This window comes from Salmo salar, chromosome 10 (assembly GCF_965601325.2).
Source record: "Salmo salar chromosome 10, fSalSal1, whole genome shotgun sequence".
Classification (NCBI taxonomy): Eukaryota; Metazoa; Chordata; class Actinopteri; order Salmoniformes; family Salmonidae; genus Salmo; species Salmo salar.
This window is the reverse complement of record NC_138300.1, coordinates 29,806,925-29,830,715: the sequence shown is the minus strand read 5'-3', so window position 1 is coordinate 29,830,715 and position 23,791 is coordinate 29,806,925. Positions and strand designations below refer to the sequence as shown.

The 23,791-nt window shown below is 41.7% G+C and overlaps 1 protein-coding gene across 1 annotated transcript in view; it reads right to left on the bottom strand.

Moving 5' to 3' along the window:
• naaladl2 (N-acetylated alpha-linked acidic dipeptidase like 2) overlaps positions 1-23,791 on the bottom strand; it is a 291,011-nt gene that overhangs the window by 91,951 nt on the left and 175,269 nt on the right. The window contains exon 6 of the mRNA XM_014216734.3: positions 10,491-10,634. Coding sequence (XP_014072209.1) covers positions 10,491-10,634 — 144 coding nt within the window. The remainder of the gene's footprint in view (positions 1-10,490; positions 10,635-23,791) is intronic.

Genomic DNA, 23,791 nt, shown 5'->3' with positions numbered 1-23,791 from the left:
AAAATTCTGTTTAAAGAAAGGCTCCCAGATAGCATCCAGATGTGTTGGCCCTAGGGTGTACAGTACAGACACTGACTTTTTTATTAGGCTGCTTGGATGCAAAAATCACAGGGAAATAAAGATGAAGTGCCAGTGAAGATGTAAGCCCCGGAAACAAATAGTGATGGAGGGGCACAGTATATACTGTTTAGTTGACAGAGCATTTTCCCCCTCTATGAGTCATTTAATTCCGTATAAAAATTCAGTGGACTTCTCACGGGCACACTTTCCCATTTATCACTTTTGACAACAGCACAAATGACTTTGGCTAAAGAGCAGAAGATGAACACGCAGCTTTACAGAAGTATATTAAAACTGTGGCATGTAGGTATAGGGCTTTCACTACTGGGTAGCAGAAGGTAATAGGTTACTTGAAATCATGTTTATATGGTATTATTTACATTTCAATCTAGTCAATTGTCTGAGTGAATCAAAGTTAAGGTTGAAATTGGATAGTTTCACAGACAGTTAATGAACCTCTAGCTTACAGTATTGATCAAGTACCTAAGTGTTGCAGCTCACTGTCATTTTTAATCACCATGGGTGTTTGCCATAGTCTTTTATTTTATTTTTATTTAACCTTTATTTAACTAAATCAAATCAAATCAAAGTTTATTTGTCACGTGTGCCGAATACAACAGGTGTAGACCTTACAGTGAAATGCTTACTTACAGGCTCTAACCAATAGTGCAAAAAAAGGTATTAGGTGAACAATAGGTAGGTAAAGAAATAAAACAACAGTAAAAAGACAGGCTATATACAATAGCTGTCACGACTTCCGCCGAAGTCGGTCACTCTCCTTGTTCGGGCGGCGTTCGGCGGTCGACGTCACCGGCCTTCTAGCCATCGCCGATCCACTTTTCATTTTCCATTTGTTTTGTCTTTGTCTTACACACCTGGTTTCAATCCCCCAATTACTTGTTCATTATTTAACCCTCTGTTCCCCCATGTTTGTTTGTGAGTAATTGTTTGTATTGTATTCGGTCCGTTATTGTGGGCTAGGTATATTGTGTTGTATTTGTGAATACTTGAGTAAATACGTTGATTACTCATTTCTGCTGTCCTGCGCCTGACTCTCTACACCAGCTACACACAGGCCGATTACAGTAGCGAGGCTATAAAAATAGCGAGGCTACATACAGACACCGGTTAGTCAGGCTGATTGAGGTAGTATGTACATGTAGATATGGTTAAAGTGACTATGCATATATGATGAACAGAGAGTAGCAGTAGCGTAAAAGAGGGGTTGGCGGGTGGTGGGTGGGACACAATGTAGATAGCCCGGTTAGCCAATGTGTGGGAGCACTGGTTGGTCGGCCAATTGAGGTAGAATGTACATGAATGTATAGTTAAAGTGACTAAGTGGCACACAATGCAAATAGTCCAGGTAGCCATTTGATTACCTGTTCAGGAGTCTTATGGCTTGGGGGTAAAAACTGTTGAGAAGCCTTTTTGTCCTAGGCACTCCGGTACCGCTTGCCATGCGGTAGTAAAGAGAACAGTCTATGACTGGGGTCTTTGACAATTTCTAGGTCCTTCCTCTGACACTGCCTGGTGTAGAGGTCCTGGATGGCAGGCAGCTTAGCCTCAGTGATGTACTGGGCCGTACGCACTACCCTCTTGCGGTCAGAGGCCGAGAAATTGCCGTACTAGACAGTGATGCAACCAGTCAGGATGCTCTCGATGTTGCAACTGTAGAACCTTTTGAGGATCTCAGGACCCATGCCAAATCTTTTTAGTTTCCTGAGGGGGAATAGGCTTTGTCGTGCCCTCTTCACGACTGTCTTGATGTATTTGGACCATTCTAGTTTGTTGTTGATGTGGACACCAAGGAACTTGAATCTCTCAAACTGGTCCACTACAGCCCCATTGATGAGAATGGGGGGGTGCTCGGTCCTCCTTTTCCTGTAGTCCACAATCATCTCCTTAGTCTTGGTTTCGTTGAGGGATATATTGTTATTCTGGCACCACAAGTGAGTTAAGAACAAATTCTTATTTTCAATGATGGCCTAGGAACAGTGGGTTAACTGCCTTGTTCAGGGGCAAAATGACAGATTTTTACCTTGGGGATTCAAACTTGCAACTTTTTGGTTACTAGTCCAACGCTCTAACCACTAGGCTACCCTGCCACCCCTGGTTTTGAACCTAGCAGGTTCAAAAGAAAGTCAAATTCGGGAACCATCAACAGATAATACAGTACCGTACAATAAAATACTATACAAAATGCATGTAATCACATCAAATTGTATTTGTCACATACTTCGTAAACAACAGGTGTAGACAAACTGAAATGCTTACTTACGGGCCCTTCCCAACAATACAGAGAGAATTTTTTTTTTAATAATAGAAAAATTTGAACACAAGGAATAAATACACTTTGAGTAACGATAACTTGGATATATACACGAGGTACCAGTACCGGGTTGATGAGCAGAGGTACGAGGTAATTGAGGTAGATGGGTGCATATAGGCAGTGGCTTAAAGTACTTAACCCTTGTGTTGTCTTAAGCGTAAAAAATGACCCGCCACTATGTTTAACAGCAAAACCCCCTGATATTTGATGACTTTTCCTAGAGTTACCCCAACATTAGAAAAAGTGTAACATCGCCTTTGTTCATATTTCCGTGAAAGCTGTACACCACCAGGGTACAAAGATTGTCTTAGGGTCATTGTTGACCTGGCAGTTCTAAAATCATTTACACACCTCAAAAACCACAAAGACACGCACGCACACGCACGCGCAGCGCGCCGCACGCACGCACGCACCCACACACACACACACACACACACACACACCACACACACACACACACACAATGAGAAATTGAGATTATGTCTGCTACTGATTGAACTCAGGCAAAACTAAAACTTTCTTGTGTGTGTGCAGCATCTCCCCTCCACGACCCCACACATGACTCAAGTTCACAGACAAAATAAAAACTATTTCAGACTAAATAAACAACATTTCTGACAAAATAACATTTTCTTGAAAGCATTGTTTACTAATGGGGAATGCAGTCAGAGGCTATAAAGGTGATGCAGATGACAGTTCTCTCTTTGCTGAAGCCATGAGTGCATGTTTTGTGCCCAACAGCTCGTAGATCACATTTTTTCAGATGTCCAGGAGGAACAAGAGAACAATGATTTAGAAGAGGAGGAGGTATCTGAAGAAGAAGATGGTGAAGAATACAACCCAGAGGACAATGCATCATCTTCAGATGAAGAAGAAATCTCCAAGCTGAAAGAGAGACATTTCTGTCAAAGAACAGCAAAATAACATGGTCCTTGACACCATATGACAACCAGGGCAGGATGACAGCACAAAATGTTATAAGGATGACACCAGGGCCCACAAGACATGCAGTTGCCCATGCCTAGGACATCACCTCAACATTCTACATGTTCATCACACCAGTCATCTAAAAAATCATCCTGGAGATGACAAATTTGGAGGGTTTACGTAAATCTGGAGACAACTGGAAAAGGATGGATGAGATTGACCTGCATGCCCACATAGGGCTGCTAATCTTAGCGGGTGTGTATAGGTCCCGAGGCGAGGCTACATGTAGTCTCTGGGATGCAGAGTGAAAGGTCGATTTTCCGTGCCACGATGCCACTGAAAGTCTTTCACACTTTCTCAAGAATGCTACGATTTGATAACTGTGAGTCAAGACCTGCAAGACGTGTGAGAGACAAACTGGCTGCCATAAGAGAGGTCTGGGAGAAGTGGGTGGAGCGTCTGCCATACCTCTACCACCCTGGGCCTGAAGTAACAGTGGATGAGCAACTGGTTCCATTCAGAGGTACATTTTTATTTTTATATCTGTAATGTACGTGATTTTCACTGTTAATTTGATTATTTATTGCTGTAATATCATTGATTTATGTGATTGTTTTCTGTGACACTGATACTAACTACTGATCTCTTGTCAAAAGATTGCTGTCCTTTCCGGCAGTATATGCCCAGCAAGCCAGCAAAATATGGCATCAAGATATGGGTGGCCTGTGACACACAATCCAGCTACACTTGGAAGATGCAAGTCTACACAGGGAAGCCGACCAGTGGAGGCCCGGAGAAGAACCAGGGGATGCGGGTTGTGCTTGATGTGACAGATGGACTGAGGGGGCACAATGTCACGTGTGACAATTTCTTCACCTCTTATGAACTTAGCCAGCAGCTCCTGAAGAGGAAGATCACCATGGTTGGCACAGTTAGAAAGAACAACCCTGAGCTCCCCCCTGCACTCCTCGCAACAAGGGGGAGAAAGGCCTTCTCATCAAAGTTTGCCTTCACCTCCACCACCACTCTAGTTTCTTACCTCCCAAAGAGGAACAAAAATGTGGTCCTCCTGAGCACACTGCACAAAACGGCTGAGATCGGTGATCATGAGGACAGGAAGCCAGCCATCATCCTGGACTACAACCACAACAAAGGAGGCGTGGATAACCTGGACAAGGTGATTGGAACTTACAGCTGCAGGAGGATGACTGCCCGCTGGCCCCTGGTCATCTTCCATAACATCATTGATGTGTCCTCATACAATGCCTTCGTGATATGGAACAAGATCAAACCTACCTGCATGCCTGAAAAACAGAACAAGAGGAGGGTGTTCCTGGAGCAGCTGGGAAAGACACTTGTAACCCCACACATTCAAAGAAGGGAGCGCCTCCCCCGCACAACAGTGTCTGCAGCGCTTGTGAAAGCTGTTCAAGGGGCTGAATCTTGTCCTGATCCACCTGAGGCTGCAGCTGGTGCAGGCAAGAGGAGGAGATGCCAATTCAGCCCCTCAAAGAAGGACTGTAAAACAAATACTATGTGCTGCACATGTGAGAAATACATCTGCCAAGTCCATGCACACACACTTGCATACTGTCCTACATGTGCTAATTAGAGTTGATTGATTTATGTTCTTCACGTTTTTCTTTTGTATCTATTATCTTATTTTATTTGTATTTATTGTTGTTGTTTATACACCTTGTGTGTGGGGGCAATGGTTAAAAAAATGGAGGACTAGTATTTTGTAGTTGCATTTCTCATTGTACAGTATATAAGAATATATCACTATGTTGCCAAAAAAGTTGAAGACTGTTATTGTTTCCCTTCAATAAAATGCATTCAAAACTACTTTCTGCACATTTCTGATACTTTCTTAGGCTATACAAGGGCTATCTCTTGATAAAAAATGTATGTTTACACCTATGCAATACCTTTAGCAATAATAATAGTAATGATAAACCTCTACTTTAGTAGAGTTATGAGTTTTCTTTTATTACAACAGGTGTGTTGTAATAAAAACGAGTTGTGTCCACTGATTAAATGCAGTCTTTCTGCATTGTGAAGAGGGAAAACCCCGGTATTCACAAAGTTTGTGATGAATGACAGGTATTTTCTTCATGCTAAATTCAATTAAGCTGCTTTATTTTAGGGGTTTAGTGAAGGCGGGTCATTTTTTACCCTTAGGACAAGGGGAGTATGCAGACTGTTAAGACTACACAAGGGTTAAGTAGAAATACTTTAAAGTACTACGTAAGTAGTTTTTTGGGGGGCACCCGTACTTTACTTTACTATTTATATTTTCAACAACTTCTACTTTTACTTTATTACATTCCTAAAGAAAATAATCTACTTTTTACTTCATACATTTTCCCTGACACCAAAAAGTACTTTTTTGAATGCTTAGCAGGACAGGAAAATTCACGCATTTATCAAGACAACATTCCTGGTCCTCCCAACTGCCTCTGATCTGGCAGACTCACTGAACACAAATGCATCCTTTGAAAATTATATCTGAGTGTTGGAGTGTGCCCCTGCCTAGCCGTACATTTTAAAAACAAGAAAATGGTGCCATCTGCTTTGCTTAATAAGGAATTTTAAATGATTTATACGATACTTAAGTATATTTTATTAATTACATTTACTTTTGATACTTAAGTATATTTAGAACCAAATACTTTTAGACTTTTACTAAAGTAGTATTTACTGGGTAACTTTAACTTTTACTTGAGTAACTTCCTATTAAGATATCTGTACTTTTACTCAAACATGAAAATTGGGTACTTTTTCCACCACTGTATATAGGTAGGGGTAAAGTGGCTAGGCAACAGGATTTATGCTAAATAGTAACAGCAGCATATGTGATGAGTCAAGAGTGCAAAAAGGGTCAATATACAAAGTGTTTTATGGCAAATATACTTCATATGTAACGACGGTCGTCAGGAATGGACCAAGGCGCAGCGGGTTGAGTGCTCATAATTAACTTTTTAATGAAAACACTTATACAAACAAAACAAAACGATGGACGACGAATACGGACTTGAAGGCAAACGACAGCAATTCCAAGTGACAACCTCCCACAAATTACAAACACACCCTAATATATAGGACTCTCAATCAAAGGCAACTAGACAACACCTGCCTTCAATTGAGAGTCCACACCCCAATTAACTAAACATAGAAACAGACTAACTAGAAAGAACATAGACTAACAGAGCAGTGACCAAAAAACCCCAGAATACATAAATCAACTACCCTCTACATAATACACACACCCCGAACCACATAAACCAAATACCCTCTGCCACGTCCTGACCAGCCTACACTAACAAAATAACCCTCATACTGGTCAGAACGTGACATCATACATCAACCACAACTGAGGGTTTTAAATGTATTTACCAGCAAATCAAAATGTAGATGTCGCTTTGTTCTTTTCTTCACAGAGCTTAATCAGTAGAGGAGGGAAACCAATATGGACTGGCCTACCTGCACCTAGCAATCAATAGCTTTGTAATTAAAGGCCCCAGAGTGTTTCTATAAAGCTATTTCAAATAGTTTTTTGCAGCCGAGCTGTAATTGCTCTAAAAATTTGTTACACTTATGGCATTCGATTGGGGCCTGGGAGAGCCGGGTGTATGCGGCAGAGAGTGGTGATTCACTGAAATCACAATTCGTCTGGGCTTCTTCTTTTGGTATAAAATTCTTTATGGTGAATAAAAGAGAGATGAAATCGCCCAGCCAGTCCTATCTACAGTGGGACAAAATACACACAATAATGAATGAGTCCCTTTCAAATGCATTGAGTGGTGTGCTGCTCCCTTCAATGGTGTGAACATTGCATTATCCGCTCCGGAGCGGCTGGAGAGCGCTGAGAGAGGCATGACGTCACCTGGACACAGGTAGGTAGAACCATTAAACCTCTCAGGGCCTCGCAGTTAATGTCTTGTTTCCATGGAGCAGAGCTGCATGCAATTAGAGAATGGCCAAGCAATACAGTGAGCCTTAATTGAATGGGAATTAAAAAAAGAGGAGGCAGACAGATGGAAACAAATGATTTGAAATCTCTGGAGTGGTCAGTGCTTTAGCCAAAATCGATGGAGAACAGATTACCAGTGCTCCCCTATTTGATCAAACTAATGGAACATTGCTGCGGTCCGTTTCAGGGCTTGGCATTAGGAGGTCATGCTTGGGAGGCTTGTAAGCGGCCCTGAAAAGGTGCACATCTGGGACCCCCTCTCTTTGAGGGATCGATAGCAACCATGTTGTGGCCACTGGTATTTTTGGCCCCATTGATTGTCAGTGTGTGGCGGTGCGGCTCGGTGAGTCCGTGTCTGCAGCGTGACAGGGGGATGCCTGCCTGCCGTGGAGGGTGCTGTTCCAGTTAGTAATCAGGGGGGTTTGGACACATGGAAAAATGGGAAGTGACTGGTGCAGACAGCCTCACCCAGCCATGCAGACATCTAAAGAAACCTCTCCTCTTAACCCCTTCAGGTCCTCTATGCCTTACTGTCAACAGCAGGACAGGGATCCTCTCAGAGACGATGCACACCATAATTTGCCACATTTAGTGTTTTATTTTACTGGATATCAAAAGTGAATTGACAAGATTGCAAAACCCATCCATGCACATACTCCAACATACAGACGCACGGACACACGGACACAGACACACACACACATTCACTCTAACTGTCTGCTGAAATCCTTGGCAGATGCCTTTCTGCCTTTGGAGGTGATTCAAAAGAGCAGAATGTAGAGCCATCCAAGACAACAGCAGAAGTGCCTCATAATCACCCCGATAGCATGAGTATTTACCTTCTTTATTATGACTTTGGCAAGGGATTTGACTTAAAGTCAGTTTTCCTTCATTTTGTCGTTGGAGCCAAAATCCTCTACTGTCTATCAACCAGAGACAACTGCACTGCAGCACTTGCTAGCTAGGTCTCCTGGGTGATGATGCAAAGATAAGAGGGGATTTTCAGTCAATAGCATGAATTAGAGCCTAATACACCCCATTTAAAACATAGTTAATGCAACTGCTTTCTCCTCCTGGAGAGGGTCTGGTGTTGCTGTGACGGGGTTATAAAGCACCCTTCCATTTTACTCTAAATTTCCTTTTAAATATTTACCTCATTTTACCTCAACTGACTGTTGAAGAGCATGATGACACTGCAAAGAGAATGGTTGATTCTTTATTCTCTGTTAATGGGTGTAAACCTGGCAGGGCGTTTACAGCCTGCTGTACTAGGGAGATATTCCAGGTAAACAATTCCAGGTCTAATTGCCTATTAACATCTGAAGTGACAAAGAGCCGTCCAATCAAGGGCTCGTGTTGATGTTTGATGAGTGACAGTAAAAGGAACATAGGTGATACAAATCAAATCAAAGTTGATTTGTCACGTGCGCCGAATACAACAGGTGTAGACCTTACAGTGAAATGCTTACTTACAGGCTCTAACCAATAGTGCAAAAAACGTATTAGGCGAACAATAGGTAAGTAAGGAAATAAAACAACAGTAAAAAGACAGGCTGTATACAGTAGCGAGGCTATAAAGGTAGCGAGGCTACATACAGACACCAGTTAGTCAGGCTGATTGAGGTAGTATGTACATGTAGATATGGTTAAAGTGACTATGCATATATGATGAACAGAGAGTAGCAGTAGCATAAAAGAGGGGTTGGCGGGTGGTGGGTGGTGGGTGGCTGGACACAATGCAGATAGCCCAGTTAGCCAATGTGCGGGAGCACTGGTTGGTCGGCCCAATTGAGGTAGTATGTACATGAATGTATAGTTAATGTGACTATGCATATATGATAAACAGAGAGTAGCAAAAGAGGGGTTGGGGGGGCACACAATGCAAATAGTCTGGGTAGCCATTTGATTACCTGTTCAGGAGTTTTATGGCTTGGGGGTAAAAACTGTTGAGAAGCCTTTTTGTCCTAGACTGGGCACTTCGGTACTGCTTGCCATGCGGTAGTAGAGTGAACAATCTATGACTTTGGTCTTTGACAATTTTTAGGGCCTTGACACCGCCTCTGACACCGCCTGGTATAGAGGTCCTGGATGGCAGGCAGCTTAGCCCCAGTGATGTACTGGGCCGTACGCACTACCCTCTGTAGTGCCTTGCGGTCAGAGGCCGAGCAATTGCCGTACCAGGGAGTGATGCAACCAGTCAGGATGCTCTCGATGGTGCAGCTGTAGAACCTTTTGAGGATCTCAGGACCCATGCCAAATCTTTTTAGTTTCCTGAGGGGGGAAAGGCTTTGTCGTGCCCTCTTCACGACTGTCTTGGTGTGTTTGGACCATTCTAGTTTGTTGTTGATGTGGACACCAAGGAACTTGAAGCTCTCAACCTGCTCCACTACAGCCCCAATTAGAGGTACTGTATTAGATGTACTGTGCATTATAGGAGATAAGAGTTCACCACGTTGAATGGAAATTAGACACTATATACATTTTAAATATATTTTCAGATTAAAACATATTCTCACTATGAACCAAGACCTTTCACTGAAGACCCTCAGATTTAAATCCAATGATAAACTTACCAATATTTTTTCAGATTTTACATTTTTATGGACCAGATTCCTTAAATGTAACCTCTGAGGTGCCTGGGCACTTTAATGCGCTCCGCTAGTTATGCACTCATGGATTCAGCTAAATCCCAGGGGTATAGCATGAGTGAGGCTGATTGACAACTGTAATGGTCTTGGAACATATATTATCAAGACGAGTGTAACCATGAGATCACGTTGAGGATCGCTGTAATTCACAGGGCCATAACGACCCACTCTGCAGTGTATTCCCTCTTCCCTCCACGGAATGTATATCAGAGAACATAATTTGCTCACCACATACCTAGCTACTCCTGCAATTGGACTGAAGGGCCGGCCAATGTTTTCTAATAACTTGGCTGTGTCTCCTTCTTGAGCTCAATGGCTCATTATATCATAATAGATGATTAATGTAATGACCGGGAGAAGACTCCTACTGCACCTGACGCATTTATCCTCCTCCTGTCCATCCAGACAGGGACTCTTGAGTGTTTCTCTGAGGATATGCAACTAGGAACATTAGGGGCATCCCCTCATAGCACTGGAAATGGGCTAGAGTAGGAGGTACATGCAGTACATGCTTTTTAGAGTGAGTTGAGACTGAGAGGGAGTACTGTACCTGAGGCAGCAGGCATGGCCAGAGGGGTACAGGGACTCCCCAGTCCCACAGACTGGATGTTGAGCAGCCTTTTGGCTAGGGAGGCAGAGATTGGCTGGACCAGCAGAGACGTCAGGTTGGGCCGCTCCTCCCTGTAACTCCCCACTGCAATGAATAACACAGGAACACTGGCTTAGGATCTGTTCTGGCTGTATGAGCTTCACACTCATAAACCTCCCCCTACACTAACAAGGTCAGTCTGTTGGAAAGGTCTTGGGCGGGTCACCTAAGTGTTGTTTTTTTTGTACCACCTTAGTCGAAGTAGTAAAACAAATATTGTTATGATTTATTTATTATTTTAAAAATAAATTGGGGTTGGATTTTTTGGGGCGAGTAAACTTAAATGACTAATAGCGTATACAGTACCAGTCAAAGGTTTGGACACACCTACTCATTCAAGGGTTTTTCTTTATTTTTATTATTTTCTACATTGTAGTATAATAGTGAAGACATCAAAACTATGAAATAACACATATGGAATCATGTAGTACCCAAAAAACTGTTAAACAAATCAAAATATATGTTATATTTTAGATTCTTCAAATTCTTATATTTTAGATCTACATTGTAGAAAACAGTATCAAATAAAGATATACCCTTGAATGAGTAGGTGTGTCCAAACTTTTGACTGGTACTGTATAAAGTATATAGAAAAGATAATGAACTCATATATTTTAAAATAAGATAATCTTTGATAACTATCACCAAAATAAAAGCTAGACATTCCAGGAGAATCTAAAATTCTAAAAATTATGCATTTAAGAGTATTCTTGTCATAGCATGGGCCCTATCGATTTGTTTTATAATGTTTGAGTCACTCCAATAACACAAGCCATGGATAAATCTGTATACTTGAAGGAAATTAGCTTTAAAACTGTTACATTTTGTCTCAGCCAAATGGCAAAATGTGTAGAATTCTCTCTCTCTCTCTCTCTCTCTCTCTCTCTCCCTCCCTCCCTCCTCGTATCAAAGCCCTCCACCTCTGATTGGGGCTTGCAGGCGACCCGCTAATAGGCTGGTGGATTTTAAGTTGGAAGTAATGGTTTCTGCAACCCAATGGGGATTTAGATGGGTGAAATGGCCTATTGATTCAGCCTCATTAAAACAGGCAAACTGTGAGCCTAATCCTGCTTTAGTAACACATTTATTTAGCAGGGTTACATTTTCCACTGCCGGCGCCCGGCTGGGGTGATAGCAACAGTCATACTCGAATAACAATGTAGCAAACTGGCCTCTTCAACTCCACACTATTCCTGCCGATTGTGTTTTCAATCCATAATTTTCAATCCATAATTCTCTCAAACAAAATATAATTATTTGAACAGTTTTCTGAATGGAATTAAAATGGCTCCCTCTGCATTATCTCTTAAGAGTTGGCTCATTGACGTTCACAATGCTAGATAATGAGTTGGTCTCTCAATGGAAATCGTTCACAGCAGGACAGACTTCAAGGTTACCTGCAGTGTGAAGTGATTATTCTTGCTAATTACAACTTTAACATCTGAATGTGAATATTAACAAATGGTGATTTGAGTCTATTGGAGCCCTTAACACTGACATATCCTATTTGGTCAGGAAGAGTGACTTATGGGCACTTGAGAACAAGATTCATTATCTATCATTAAATATGATAATTTGATTTTTGGCTCTCTGAGGCCATGGCTGAGCTCAATTGAAAAGTTTGGACTCACTATAAAATCAAATATAAAATCAAATCAAGTTCATTGGTACACGTACACAGGTTAGCAGATGTTATAGAGGGTGCAGCGAATTGCGTGTGTTACTAGCTCTAAGAATGCAGTAAAAATGTCAAAGAAGTTCACAAATAATAATCAAAAACAAAAAAACAAGCAATCACAAATGCCAGTTAGCAACCCAAATAACACTGTATCAATAATCCAAATGCAATCTATGTGTATATAAACAAAACATATAGTGAGAATGCAGTAGTAGATATATCTACAGCAGTAGATATATTAGCTATGTCAAGAATCCAGTATATAAATAAGAATCCAGTATATAAATATTCGGTGTGTATCAACAGTGTAACAAAAATTGAATGTACAGTAGTAGATATATTAGAATGAGCTATATGACGAATACAGTATATGAATACACAGTGTGAAAAACAGTATAAAATATGTATATACTGTAATGTCTTTACAGTATATACAGTGAGCTACAAAAGTATTGGGACAGTGACACATCATTTGTTGTTTTAGATCTGTACTCACCCACTTTCGATTTGAACTGTTAAAAGTACTATCAGTGCAGACGGTCAGCTTCAATTTGAGGGTATTTTCATCCATATTGGGTGAACCGTTTAGAAATTAAAGCACTTTTTGTACATTTTAGGGGACCAAAAGTATTGGGACAAATTCACTTACAGTGCATCCGGAAAGTGTTCAGACCCCTTGACTTTTTCTACGTTTTGTTACATTATTCTAAAATGTATTAAATGTATGTTTTAATTGCTCAGGGAGGTGACCAAGAACCGGATGGTCACCCTGACAGAGCTCCAGAGTTCCTCTGTGGAGATGGGAGGATCTGCAGAGAAGAATAGGAGAAACTCCCCAAATACAGGTGTGCCAAGCTTGTAGCGTCATACGCAAGAATACTCAAGGCTGTAATCGCTGCCAAAGGTGCTTCAACAAAGTACTGAGTAAAGGGTCTGAATACTTACGTAAATGTGATGTTACATTTTTCATTTTTTTGTGAGAAAAAAATCAACTGTTTTTGCTTTGTCATTATGTGGTATTGTGTAGATTGATAAGGAAAAAAACGATTTAATCAATTTAAGAATAAGGCTGTAACAAAATGTGAAAAAAGTAAAGCGGTCTGAATACTTCCCGAATGCACTGTCTATGTGTATTAAAGTAGTCAAAAGTTTAGTATTTGGTCCCATATTCCTAGCACCAATGATTACATCAACCTTGTGACTCTACAAACTTGTTGGACGCATTTACTGTTTGTTTTGGTTGTGTTTCAGATTATTTTGGAGTCACTTTTATTGTAAATAATGATGAGTGAGAAATATCATACCCCCAAGATGCGAACATCTCACTATTACAATAACAGGGGAGGTTAGCATTTTTGGGGTGTTTGATATTTGTGCGTCTGTAATTTTCTCACTCATCATAACTCACGATCAATTCAGGACTACCCGTATTCATGGTAGCATCCACATTAATGTAGACTTGTTGCAGCATTGCTGTATGTGTTTGTGTGTGTGTGTGTGTGTGTTTGTGAGTATGGCCGTATGCATGTGTGTGTGTATATGTGTGTACTGAGTCTACATGTGTATGATCTGTGTGTGTGTGAGTCTATCTTTGTTTCTTACTACAGAAGTACTACTTACTACTATCATTTGCTACAGGGAACGATTTGATGGCCTGGAGATAGCAGCTCTTTTCAGTCTTTCGGTCCCGGGTTTGATGCACCGGTTCTGTCTTTTTCTGCTAAATGGTAGCAGAGTGAAAAGACTGTGACTAAGTTGGCTGAGGTCCTTGATGATCTTCTTGGCCTTCCTTTGACACAGAGTGCTGTAAGTTTCCTTGAGGGCAGGCAGCATGCCCCTGGTAACTGTGGCAAGGAAGTAAGTCAACTGTGGCACGCCCCAAGCCAGCCTGCAGTAAGGAAATGTACAGTGGGAGCCAGGCTTCTCTCTTCCCTCCTATAGCACTCGTTTATTATCTCATTTGGGCTTTGGCTCTCACACTGGTCTAGAAGCAATCTCACCAATAGGAATGATTAATGGTCCAGGTGAAAAATATATACAGTATCTCTCTTCCTGCCATGTTGAGACGTGCACCGCATGCAACGGTTACGGGATCCATGTTGCACTAATCTTTCAGCTGTGAGAGAAGCCATTTAGTTTTCCTTTGGCTTTTTTTCAGCAGCGTTTTCTGGAGAAAGGTACTCTAGTTTTAAGGAGTGAATAGAATCAAATATTTAGACAGAAAGTTTTGTTACTCAGAAAGAGAACGATAAGATAAAAGAAGAGAATGGGGTGGGAGGTAGCCAAGTGGTTAAGAGCATTGGACCAGTAACCGAAAGTTTGTATGCTCGAATCCCCAAGCCGATTAGGTGAAAAATCTGTCCATGTGCCCTTGAGCAAGGCACTTAACCCCAATTGCTCCTCTAAGTCGCTCTGGATAAGAGTGTCTGTTAAATGACTGAAATGTAAAATGAGATAAGAAAGGCAGTCATGTTGGTACATACTCATTCTTAGCATTTCATCAACACAGGGTTGTAAAGAGGATAAAGAACTTTCAATAGATCATGTAACTTGCGGCTAGCCAATTAAGACAATACTTTTCTGCTTTGCTCAAAATTGAAACAATATTCATTAAACATCATACTAACGTTACTTAGGTGTTCTGTCTTTTTCAATCCATAATTAACTAGCAGTCTATCAATATTTTGCTCTGAATTTCAGAAGACCTTCTGTAACCCATGATCAACCTGTACATATTGTTAACTGTGCCTCCAACAAACCCCACATGGCCCTTGCATCGGGCAGTCAATCCATTCTCTTTTGAATCTTGTGAGGATGTCAGTTGTGCATCACACCCTCTGATCTCCATCAATATCACGAGCAAGAGCAGAGTGGCTGTATTGATCCAACCACGAGACTGAGGGAATGGAGCTGAGATCACTGGGTACATTTCTACTTTACAACAGGATGACTTCCCAAGGCAGACAAGCAGACCAAACACACTGACACATCCATACCTGATACACTGTCGGCTAGCTGCTGTCAGTACTAGCCCTGAGAAACACAACCTACAGCTAGCTGTATTGGGTAAGCTGGTGTGTGGATTTGTCATTTGCACTTGCAAGACATGAGACATTGTGGTACTTGGTTGCGCAGAATAAATGAATGGATTACATATTGCATTACATACTGTATGTCCAATTCCACTGTACAAAAATCATACTAAATGCAGTTATGTGGCAAATAAATTAAATAAACATAGACATTATGTGATGATTTCTTCTTGGAATGGGCTCTAGGCCTTCTATATAATAATTACACCAGGAGCTCTGTATGTGTAGCCATGCCTCATCTGTAAAACGCTTGGATAGTTTGGTTGGTTATTGGTGAGGCCCGCCTGCATCTCCACTTCATTACATGTGAAATCAATACTAAGTGGCTATTGACAGTGGCTGGTCTTCCTGGTGTGGACGTGTGGCTTTATTGATACCAATGGTGCTACATTCACCCCTCTGTCACAACTACTGCAAGGCACTGTATGAAATAATAATATGCACTGCATGACTGTAAACCAAATTCCATACTACAGTATGTAATATCAAACTGTACAATACTGTACCACACAAGGCAATTGCATTGTGTATTGGGTTTTGCATTATGATCTGCTAGGGATAGACTACAAATGATCTATTGCAGAAGTGCATGAGTTATTTCAACTTTTGGGTTGTTCAGATCCAATGTAATTAAGACCTAATGTGATCTATTGCACAGATTATAAGCACAACAAACTGTTTGCCACTTGTTTACAATGTTTGACATTTTCTTTATTCCCAAGAGGTTTGCTTTCCTACTGTAAGCCTAATTAAGAAGAATTATTTCCAAATAAGCAGGTTGCAAAGGTCTGGAATTAATTTGCAAGAACACAATCCTTCTTTTATGGAAATTGTTCAGTGGCCTTTGGTTTTCAGATTTGTTTTCTATTCCAGCTCACCTTTTCAGTCAAAGTGTCTTTCATGTGTTCTGTATCTTTGATATGGAGGGGTGTGCATCCTTCATTCATTATTATTATCAACAGTTTGATTTCCATGTTTATAGCTGACACATTACAGATACTGCATAATATAGGATGCTTAAGAACCCTCTTCATGAAACCCATCTGCTTGAGGCTCATCTAAGACATAGGCCATGTCCGTATACCCGTACTTCTAAATAGTAAGTATTTTGGGTATGCGAAAATAAGACATTTTATTGTTTGTCAAGGAGTAGACGGACTCAAAGAATACTCTAAGAGAACATCTTCTTTAAGACGGCAAGCCTTTATTCATTAGTACAGCATACTTCAGCATACGGAAACATATTATTCTCAAACCAGTAAGGTGTCACACCTTTTTTAAAAACTTTAAACCAGGTGAGGCCCAAAGACCTCCCCCTCAGCTGACTTACCAGATTGATACTTGATTGGCTAATACAGAACAAGTGCATGTGCGTGCTGCAAAAACATGAATGATGTTGAACAGAGGCGAAAACAAGTTTGCAGGTGTCTGGGAATGTCTGGAAGAGATACATTTCAGAAAGAAGCATTCAAATAATAATCTTGGGAAGCAAGTGAAGGAATGTGTGAGTGGTATTTTATCTCAGTGGGAAAAAAACACCAGTCATTTTACCGGCCATCTATCTTTCCCCCACCTCTCATGTCTCTAATTACACTTTTCCTCCTTCATTTTCTAGTCTGAACCATACAGTCATAAGTTGGGACAAAATATTAAACAAATATGTGTTTAAGACATCATCAGCTTGGTTATTAGTTGATTATTAAAGGTCATAGTTAATAATTACCCAATTAATACAGGTCGTTGTTAGTACAGTATATGACCGTGCCATGTACAGACTCTAGTAGAAGCCTACACACATTTTGCTGAACCCTTCAATGTGAAATTTCTAAAATGTAGGATGCATCAAATGCCATGATGTCATTCTCATTTTGGCTTTTCATCTAGTAGAATTTGCTACACACTATTTAAGAAGATAATCATCTTTCGAGAACTACGTGTGCAATTGCGCATCAGATGAGGCATTCTCAGTATGGATGAGCCTAGTATGTTGATATCTGTTACTTACTGCAACACATTTTGGACACGACCATATGCTTCTTCTCTTTCTTTCCAGTCTCTCTCAATACACTTTCTCACGAATACACTATGCAGTCTCAATACCTCTTGAGCATTTCATGAATAAAACAGGAAATACTGTGCTCAATCTAAAAGTATTCCTCATAAAAGTCTACATGGACAGTTGTCCTATTCTGACCCTCCATGTATGTAAGTGATACATACAAAGACCAGAATATATTTGTAAAACATACAGAAAGACCACAGCAGTAACATACTTCAGGATTGAGACAATGGTCAGACATGATAGAGTATTAATAAACTGTAGATGAGGTTGACTAGTGTGTAGGTCAAACTCACATAACCATCTCTCCAAAGGTGTTCACTAAAGCAAGGACTACTCCAGCGAGGATCAATACTGCCAACAACCTCTACGATAAACCAAACAGTAATGAAAGATGCCTCAACAATGCCAGGGCCCTAATGTCAATGAATAGTCTCAGAATCCTTGCAAGTGGCAACATTAAAATGTGATGAAATAAGTACATTGCCCAAAATTCAGACAGATGTTGTCAATGAGCATTTTGACAATTTAAAGATGTATCCAGTACATCTGTTCATGTGTTCATTAGCCTTCTTGATAATAAGAGGACACGTGAAAATGTAGATGACAGGGAAAAGGATTTAACCTTGGCCCTTGCCTCAGCACCTGTGTGTCTCTAAAGTGGAAAGCCAGCCCAGCGCACAGGAAACACACAGGCTCATTAACCACATGCCAAACAAGTACACACTTTAAAAACCCCACTTACTGGCCATTCACTGTGATGAAGGCAGAATGAGGTCCTAGCAGTCCCTGTAAAGAAATGGGCGGAATACATCAGAGCCCCAGGAGTGATCAAAGCTGAGAGGAAGACTGCATTTAAATGTGTCGGGGGGGGGGGCATGGGCGTTAGACAACATTTTGCTGTTTTAAAGTTAGTTTCCTGCAATTCTACTCATTTGTCAGGGGGCTGAGAGTAGAATTTCTGTTTCACAGCTAATGTCCTGCAATTAAAGTCGTGACCAAAAGTTTTGAGAATGACACCAATATTAATTTTCACAAAGTCTGCTGCCTCAGTTTGTATGATGGCAATTTGCATATACTCCAGAATGTTATGAAGAGTGATCCGAAGAATTGCAATTAATTGCAAAGTCCCTCTTTGCCATGCAAATGAACTGAATTCCACAAAAACATTTCCACTGCATTTCAGCCCTGCCACAAAAGGACCAGCTGACATCATGTCAGTGATTCTCTCGTTAACACAGGTGTGAGGGTTGACGAGGACAAGGCTGGAGATCACTCTGTCATGCTGATTGAGTTCGAATAACAGACTGGAAGCTTCAAAAGGAAGGTGGTGTTTGGAATCATTGTTCTTCCTCTGTCAACCATGGTTACCTGCAAGGAAACACATGCCGTCATCATTGCTTTGCACAAAAAGGGCTTCACAGGCAAGGATATTGCTGCCAGTAAGATTGCACCTAAATCAACCATTTATCGGATCATCAAGAACTTCAAGGAGAGCGGTTCAATTGTTGTGAAGAAGGCTTCAGGGCACCCAAGAAAGTCCAGCAAGCGCCAGGACCGTCTCTTAAAATTGATTCAGCTGCGGGATCAGGGCACCACCAGTACAGAGCTTGCTCAGGAATGGCAGCAGGCAGGTGTGAGTACATCTGCATGCACAGTGAGGCGAAAACTTTTGGAGGATGGCCTGGTGTCAAGAAGGGCAGCAAAGAAGCCACTTCTCTCCAGGAAAAACATCAGGGACAGACTGATATTCTACAAAAGGTACAGGGGTTGGACTGCTTTTCTCTGATGAATCCACTTTCCATTTGTTTGGGACATCCGGAAAAAAGCTTGTCCGGAGAAGACAAGGTGAGCGCTACCATCAGTCCTGTGTCATGCCAACAGTAAAGCATCCTGAGACCATTCATGTGTGGGGTTGCTTCTCAGCCAAGGGAGAGGGCTCACTCAGAATTGTGCCTAAGAACACAGCCATGAATAAAGAATGGTACCAACACATCCTCCGAGAGCAACTTCTCCCAACCATCCAGGGACAGTTTGGTGACGAACAATGCCTTTTCCAGCATGATGGAGCACCTAGCCATAAGGCAAAAGTGATAACTAAGTGGCTCGGGGAACAAAACATCGATATTTAGGGTCCATGGCCAGGAAACTCCCCAGACCTTAATCCCATTGTGAACTTGTGGTCAATCCTAAAGAGGCGGGTGGACAAACAAAAACCCACAAATTCTGACAAACTCCAAGCATTGATTATGCAAGAATGGGCTGCCATCAGTCAGGATGTGGCCCAGAAGTTAATTGACAGCATGCCAGGGCGGATTGCAGAGGTCTTGAAAAAGAAGGGTCAACACTGCAAATATTGACACTTTGCATCAACTTCATGTAATTGTCAGTAAAAGCCTTTGACACTTATGAAATGCTTGTAATTATACTTCAGTATTCCATAGTAACATCTGACAAAAATATCTAAAGACACTGAAACAGCAAACTTTGTGGAAATTAATATTTGTGTCATTCTCAAAACTTTTGGCCACGACTATATACACGTTCTTCCTAGGTCTGAGAGACTTTTTAGTTTTAAAGCTAATTTCCTGCATCTCTACACAGTTTGCTATATGGCTTATGCCTTGTTCTTATGCTGAATCAATAGGGCCATGACATTTTTGAAATTTCAAAGTCTCTCTGACTGTCTAGTTTTTATTTTGGAGATTGTTAGTTCTCAAAGATGATTTAATTTAAGTTTGTGTGTGTGTGTGTGTGTGTGTGTGTGTGTGTGTGTGTGTGTGGTGTGTGTGTGTGTGTGTGTGTGTGTGTGTGTGTGTGTGTGTGGGTGTATATACATGATTGAGTGCATGTGTGCTAAGGTGCGGAGAATCAGAGCAGGTGGTCGTTCCAGCTCAAGTGCTTGTAGAAAGAAACTGTATCTGAGCCTGTTGTTATCAGACCTCATGCTCTGAAACCGTCTGCCCAACGTTAAGGGAGAGAACAGCTCGTGGCTTGGTTGTGTGGGGTCCTTGATGATGCTGTGGGCCTTCCTCAGGTTTCGAGTAGATGTCCTGAATGGGTGGGAGCACGGTGTCAGTGATGTACAGGGCCATCTAAACCACCCGCTGGAGGGCCTTGCGGTCATGGACGGAGAAATTCCCTTACCAGGCCGTGATGCAACCAGTCAGGACACTCTCGATGGTGCAGCGGTAGTATATGGAGAGGACCTGGGGTGGAATACTGAATTTAATCAGTCGCTCTTGTGCCCTCTTGACAAGAGTGTTGGTGTTGTTGGTCCATGTCAATTCCTTGGTGAATTGGACACAGAGGAACATAAAACTGCCAACTTGCCAACTGTCTCGTTGATGTGGATTGGAACATGTTCCCTCCTCTGCTTCCTGAAGTTAACAATCAACTAATTTGCTTTACTGATGTTGAGGGAGAAGTTGTTGTCCTGGCACAACAATGCCAGTTCACTTTCCTCCTCCCTACAGGTTGACTTGTCGTTGTTGGTTGTCAGGCCTACAACTGTGGTGTCGTCCAAAGCCAAACAGTCATGGGTGAACAGAGAGTACAGCAGGGGGCTGAAGATACACCCCTGGGGGGCCCCTGTGTTAAGAGTCAGTGTGTAGGAGGTGTTGTTGCCAATTCTCACAGCCTGTGCTCTGTCTATCAGGAAGTCCAGGATCCAGTTGCAGAAAGTGATGTCCAAACCCAGGACTCTGAGCTTGGTGTCGAATAGCGTTGAATGCTGAACTTTAGTCAATGAATAGCATTCTCACGTAGGTGTTCCGTTTGGTGAGATGTGTTACTGCCATGTGAATAGCGATGGACATGGAATATTCAATGGATCTGTTCGAGCAGCAGGCAAATTGGAGTGGGTCCAGTGTGCCTGGCATGCTGGCATTGATGTGGGCCATGACCAGCCTCTCGAAGCACTTCATGATGCCTGGGGTGAATGCGACAGAGCGATAGTCATTTGGGCATGTCACCTTGTTTTTCTTGGGCACTGGGACGATGGTGGTCTCCTTGAAGCAGGTGGGGACTACAGCCTGGGAAAGGCTGAAGATGTCCGAGAAGACACCCGCCAGCTGGTAGGCACACACACTGAGGATGCAGCCAGGGATGCCATCTGGGCCGGCGGCTTTATGAGTATTCACACTTTACAGAGAATTCTTACTGGCTAATCAAATTGAATCTTATTTGTTACATGCTTTGTAAGCAACACGTGTGGACTAACAGTGAATAGCTTACTTTCAGGTCATTTTCCAAAAATGCAGTTAAAGTTTAAAAAAAAAAATATATATATATATATATATATATATATTATAGTGACACAAGGAATAAATACACAGTGTATAACGAATAACAATAAAATGGCTATATACTGGAAGTAACAGTACCGAGTCAATGTGCAGGGGTACGAGGTAATTGAGGTAAAGTGAGGGAAAAAAGTATTTGATCCCCTGCTGATTTTGTATGTTTGCCCACTGACAAAGAAATGATCAGTCTATAATTTTAATGGTAGGTTTATTTGAACAGTGAGAGACAGAATAACAACAAAAAAATCCAGAAAAACGCATGTCATGAATTGGTTTTCATTTTAATGAGGGAAATAAGTATTTGACCCCCTCTCAATCAGAAAGATTTCTGGCTCCCAGGTGTCTTTTATACAGGTAACGAGCTGAGATTAGGAGCACACTCTTAAAGGGAGTGCTCCTAATCTCAGTTTGTTACCTGTATAAAAGACACCTGTCCACAGAAGCAATCAATCAATCAGATTCCAAACTCTCCACCATGGCCAAGACCAAAGAGCTCTCCAAGGATGTCAGGGACAAGATTGTAGACCTACACAAGGCTGGAATGGGCTACAAGACCATCCCCAAGCAGCTTGGTGAGAAGGTGACAACAGTTGGTGCAATTATTCACAAATGGAAGAAACACAAAAGAACTGTCAATCTCCCTCAGCCTGGGGCTCCATGCAAGATCTCACCTCGTTGAGTTGCAATGATCATGAGAACGGTGAGGAATCTGCCCAGAACTACACGGGAGGATCTTATCAATGATCTCAAGGCAGCTGGGACCATAGTCACCAAGAAAACAATGGGTAACAAACTACGCCGTGAAGGACTGAAATCCTGCAGCGCCCGCAAGGTCCCCCTGCTCAAGAATACATATACAGGCCCGTCTGAAGTTTGCCAATGAACATCTGAATGACTCAGAGGACAACTGGTGAAAGTGTTGTGGTCAGATGAGACCAAAATGGAGCTCTTTGACATCAACTCAACTCACCGTGTTTGGAGGAGGAAGAATGCTGCCTATGACCCCAAGAACACCATCTCCACCGTCAAACATGGAGGTGGAAACATTATGCTTTGGGGGTGTTTTTCTGCTAAGGGAACAGGACAACTTCACCGCATCAAAGGGACGATGGACGGGGCCATGTACCGTCAAATCTTGGGTGAGAACCTCCTTCCCTCAGCCAGGGCATTGAAAATGGGTCGTGGATGGGTATTCCAGCATGACAATGACCCAAAACACACGGCCAAGAAAACAAAGGAGTGGCTCAAGAAGAAGCACATTAAGGTCCTGGAGTGGCCTAGCCAGTCTCCAGACCTTAATCCCATAGAAAATCTGTGGAGGGAGCTGAAGGTTCGAGTTGCCAAACGTCAGCCTCGAAACCTAAATGACTTGGAGAAGATCTGCAAAGAGGAGTGGGACAAAATGCCTCCTGAGATGTGTGCAAACCTGGCGGCCAACTACAAGAAACGTCTGACCTCTGTGATTGCTAACAAGGGTTTTGCCACCAAGTACTAAGTCATGTTTTGCAGAGGGGTCAAATACTTATTTCCCGCATTAAAATGCAAATCATTTTATAAATTTTTTTACATGCGTTTTTCTGGATTTTTTGTTGTTGTTATTCTGTCTCTCACTGTTCAAATAAACCTACTATTAAAATTATAGACTGATAATTTCTTTGTAAGTGGGCAAACGTACAAAATCAGCAGGGGATCAAATACTTTTTCCCCACGCTGTATTATGTCAACGTTTATGATGAGTATTTTTGTAAAATGATGTGCACATTCACCGGTCGTTTTTGTGGGAATACATTTTCTGAACATCACGCGCCAATGTAAAATGCTGTTTTTGGATATAAATATGAACTTTATCGAACAAAACATACATGTATTGTGTAGCATAATGTCCTAGGAGTACATCTGATGAAGATCGTCAAAGGTTAGTGCTTCATTTAGCTGTGTTTTGGGTTTTATTGACACATGTCCTTGCTTGGAAAATGGCTGTGTGATTATTTTTGTCTATGTACTCTCCTAACATAATCTAATGTTTTGCTTTCGCTGTAAAGCCTTTTTGAAATCGGACAGTGTGGTTA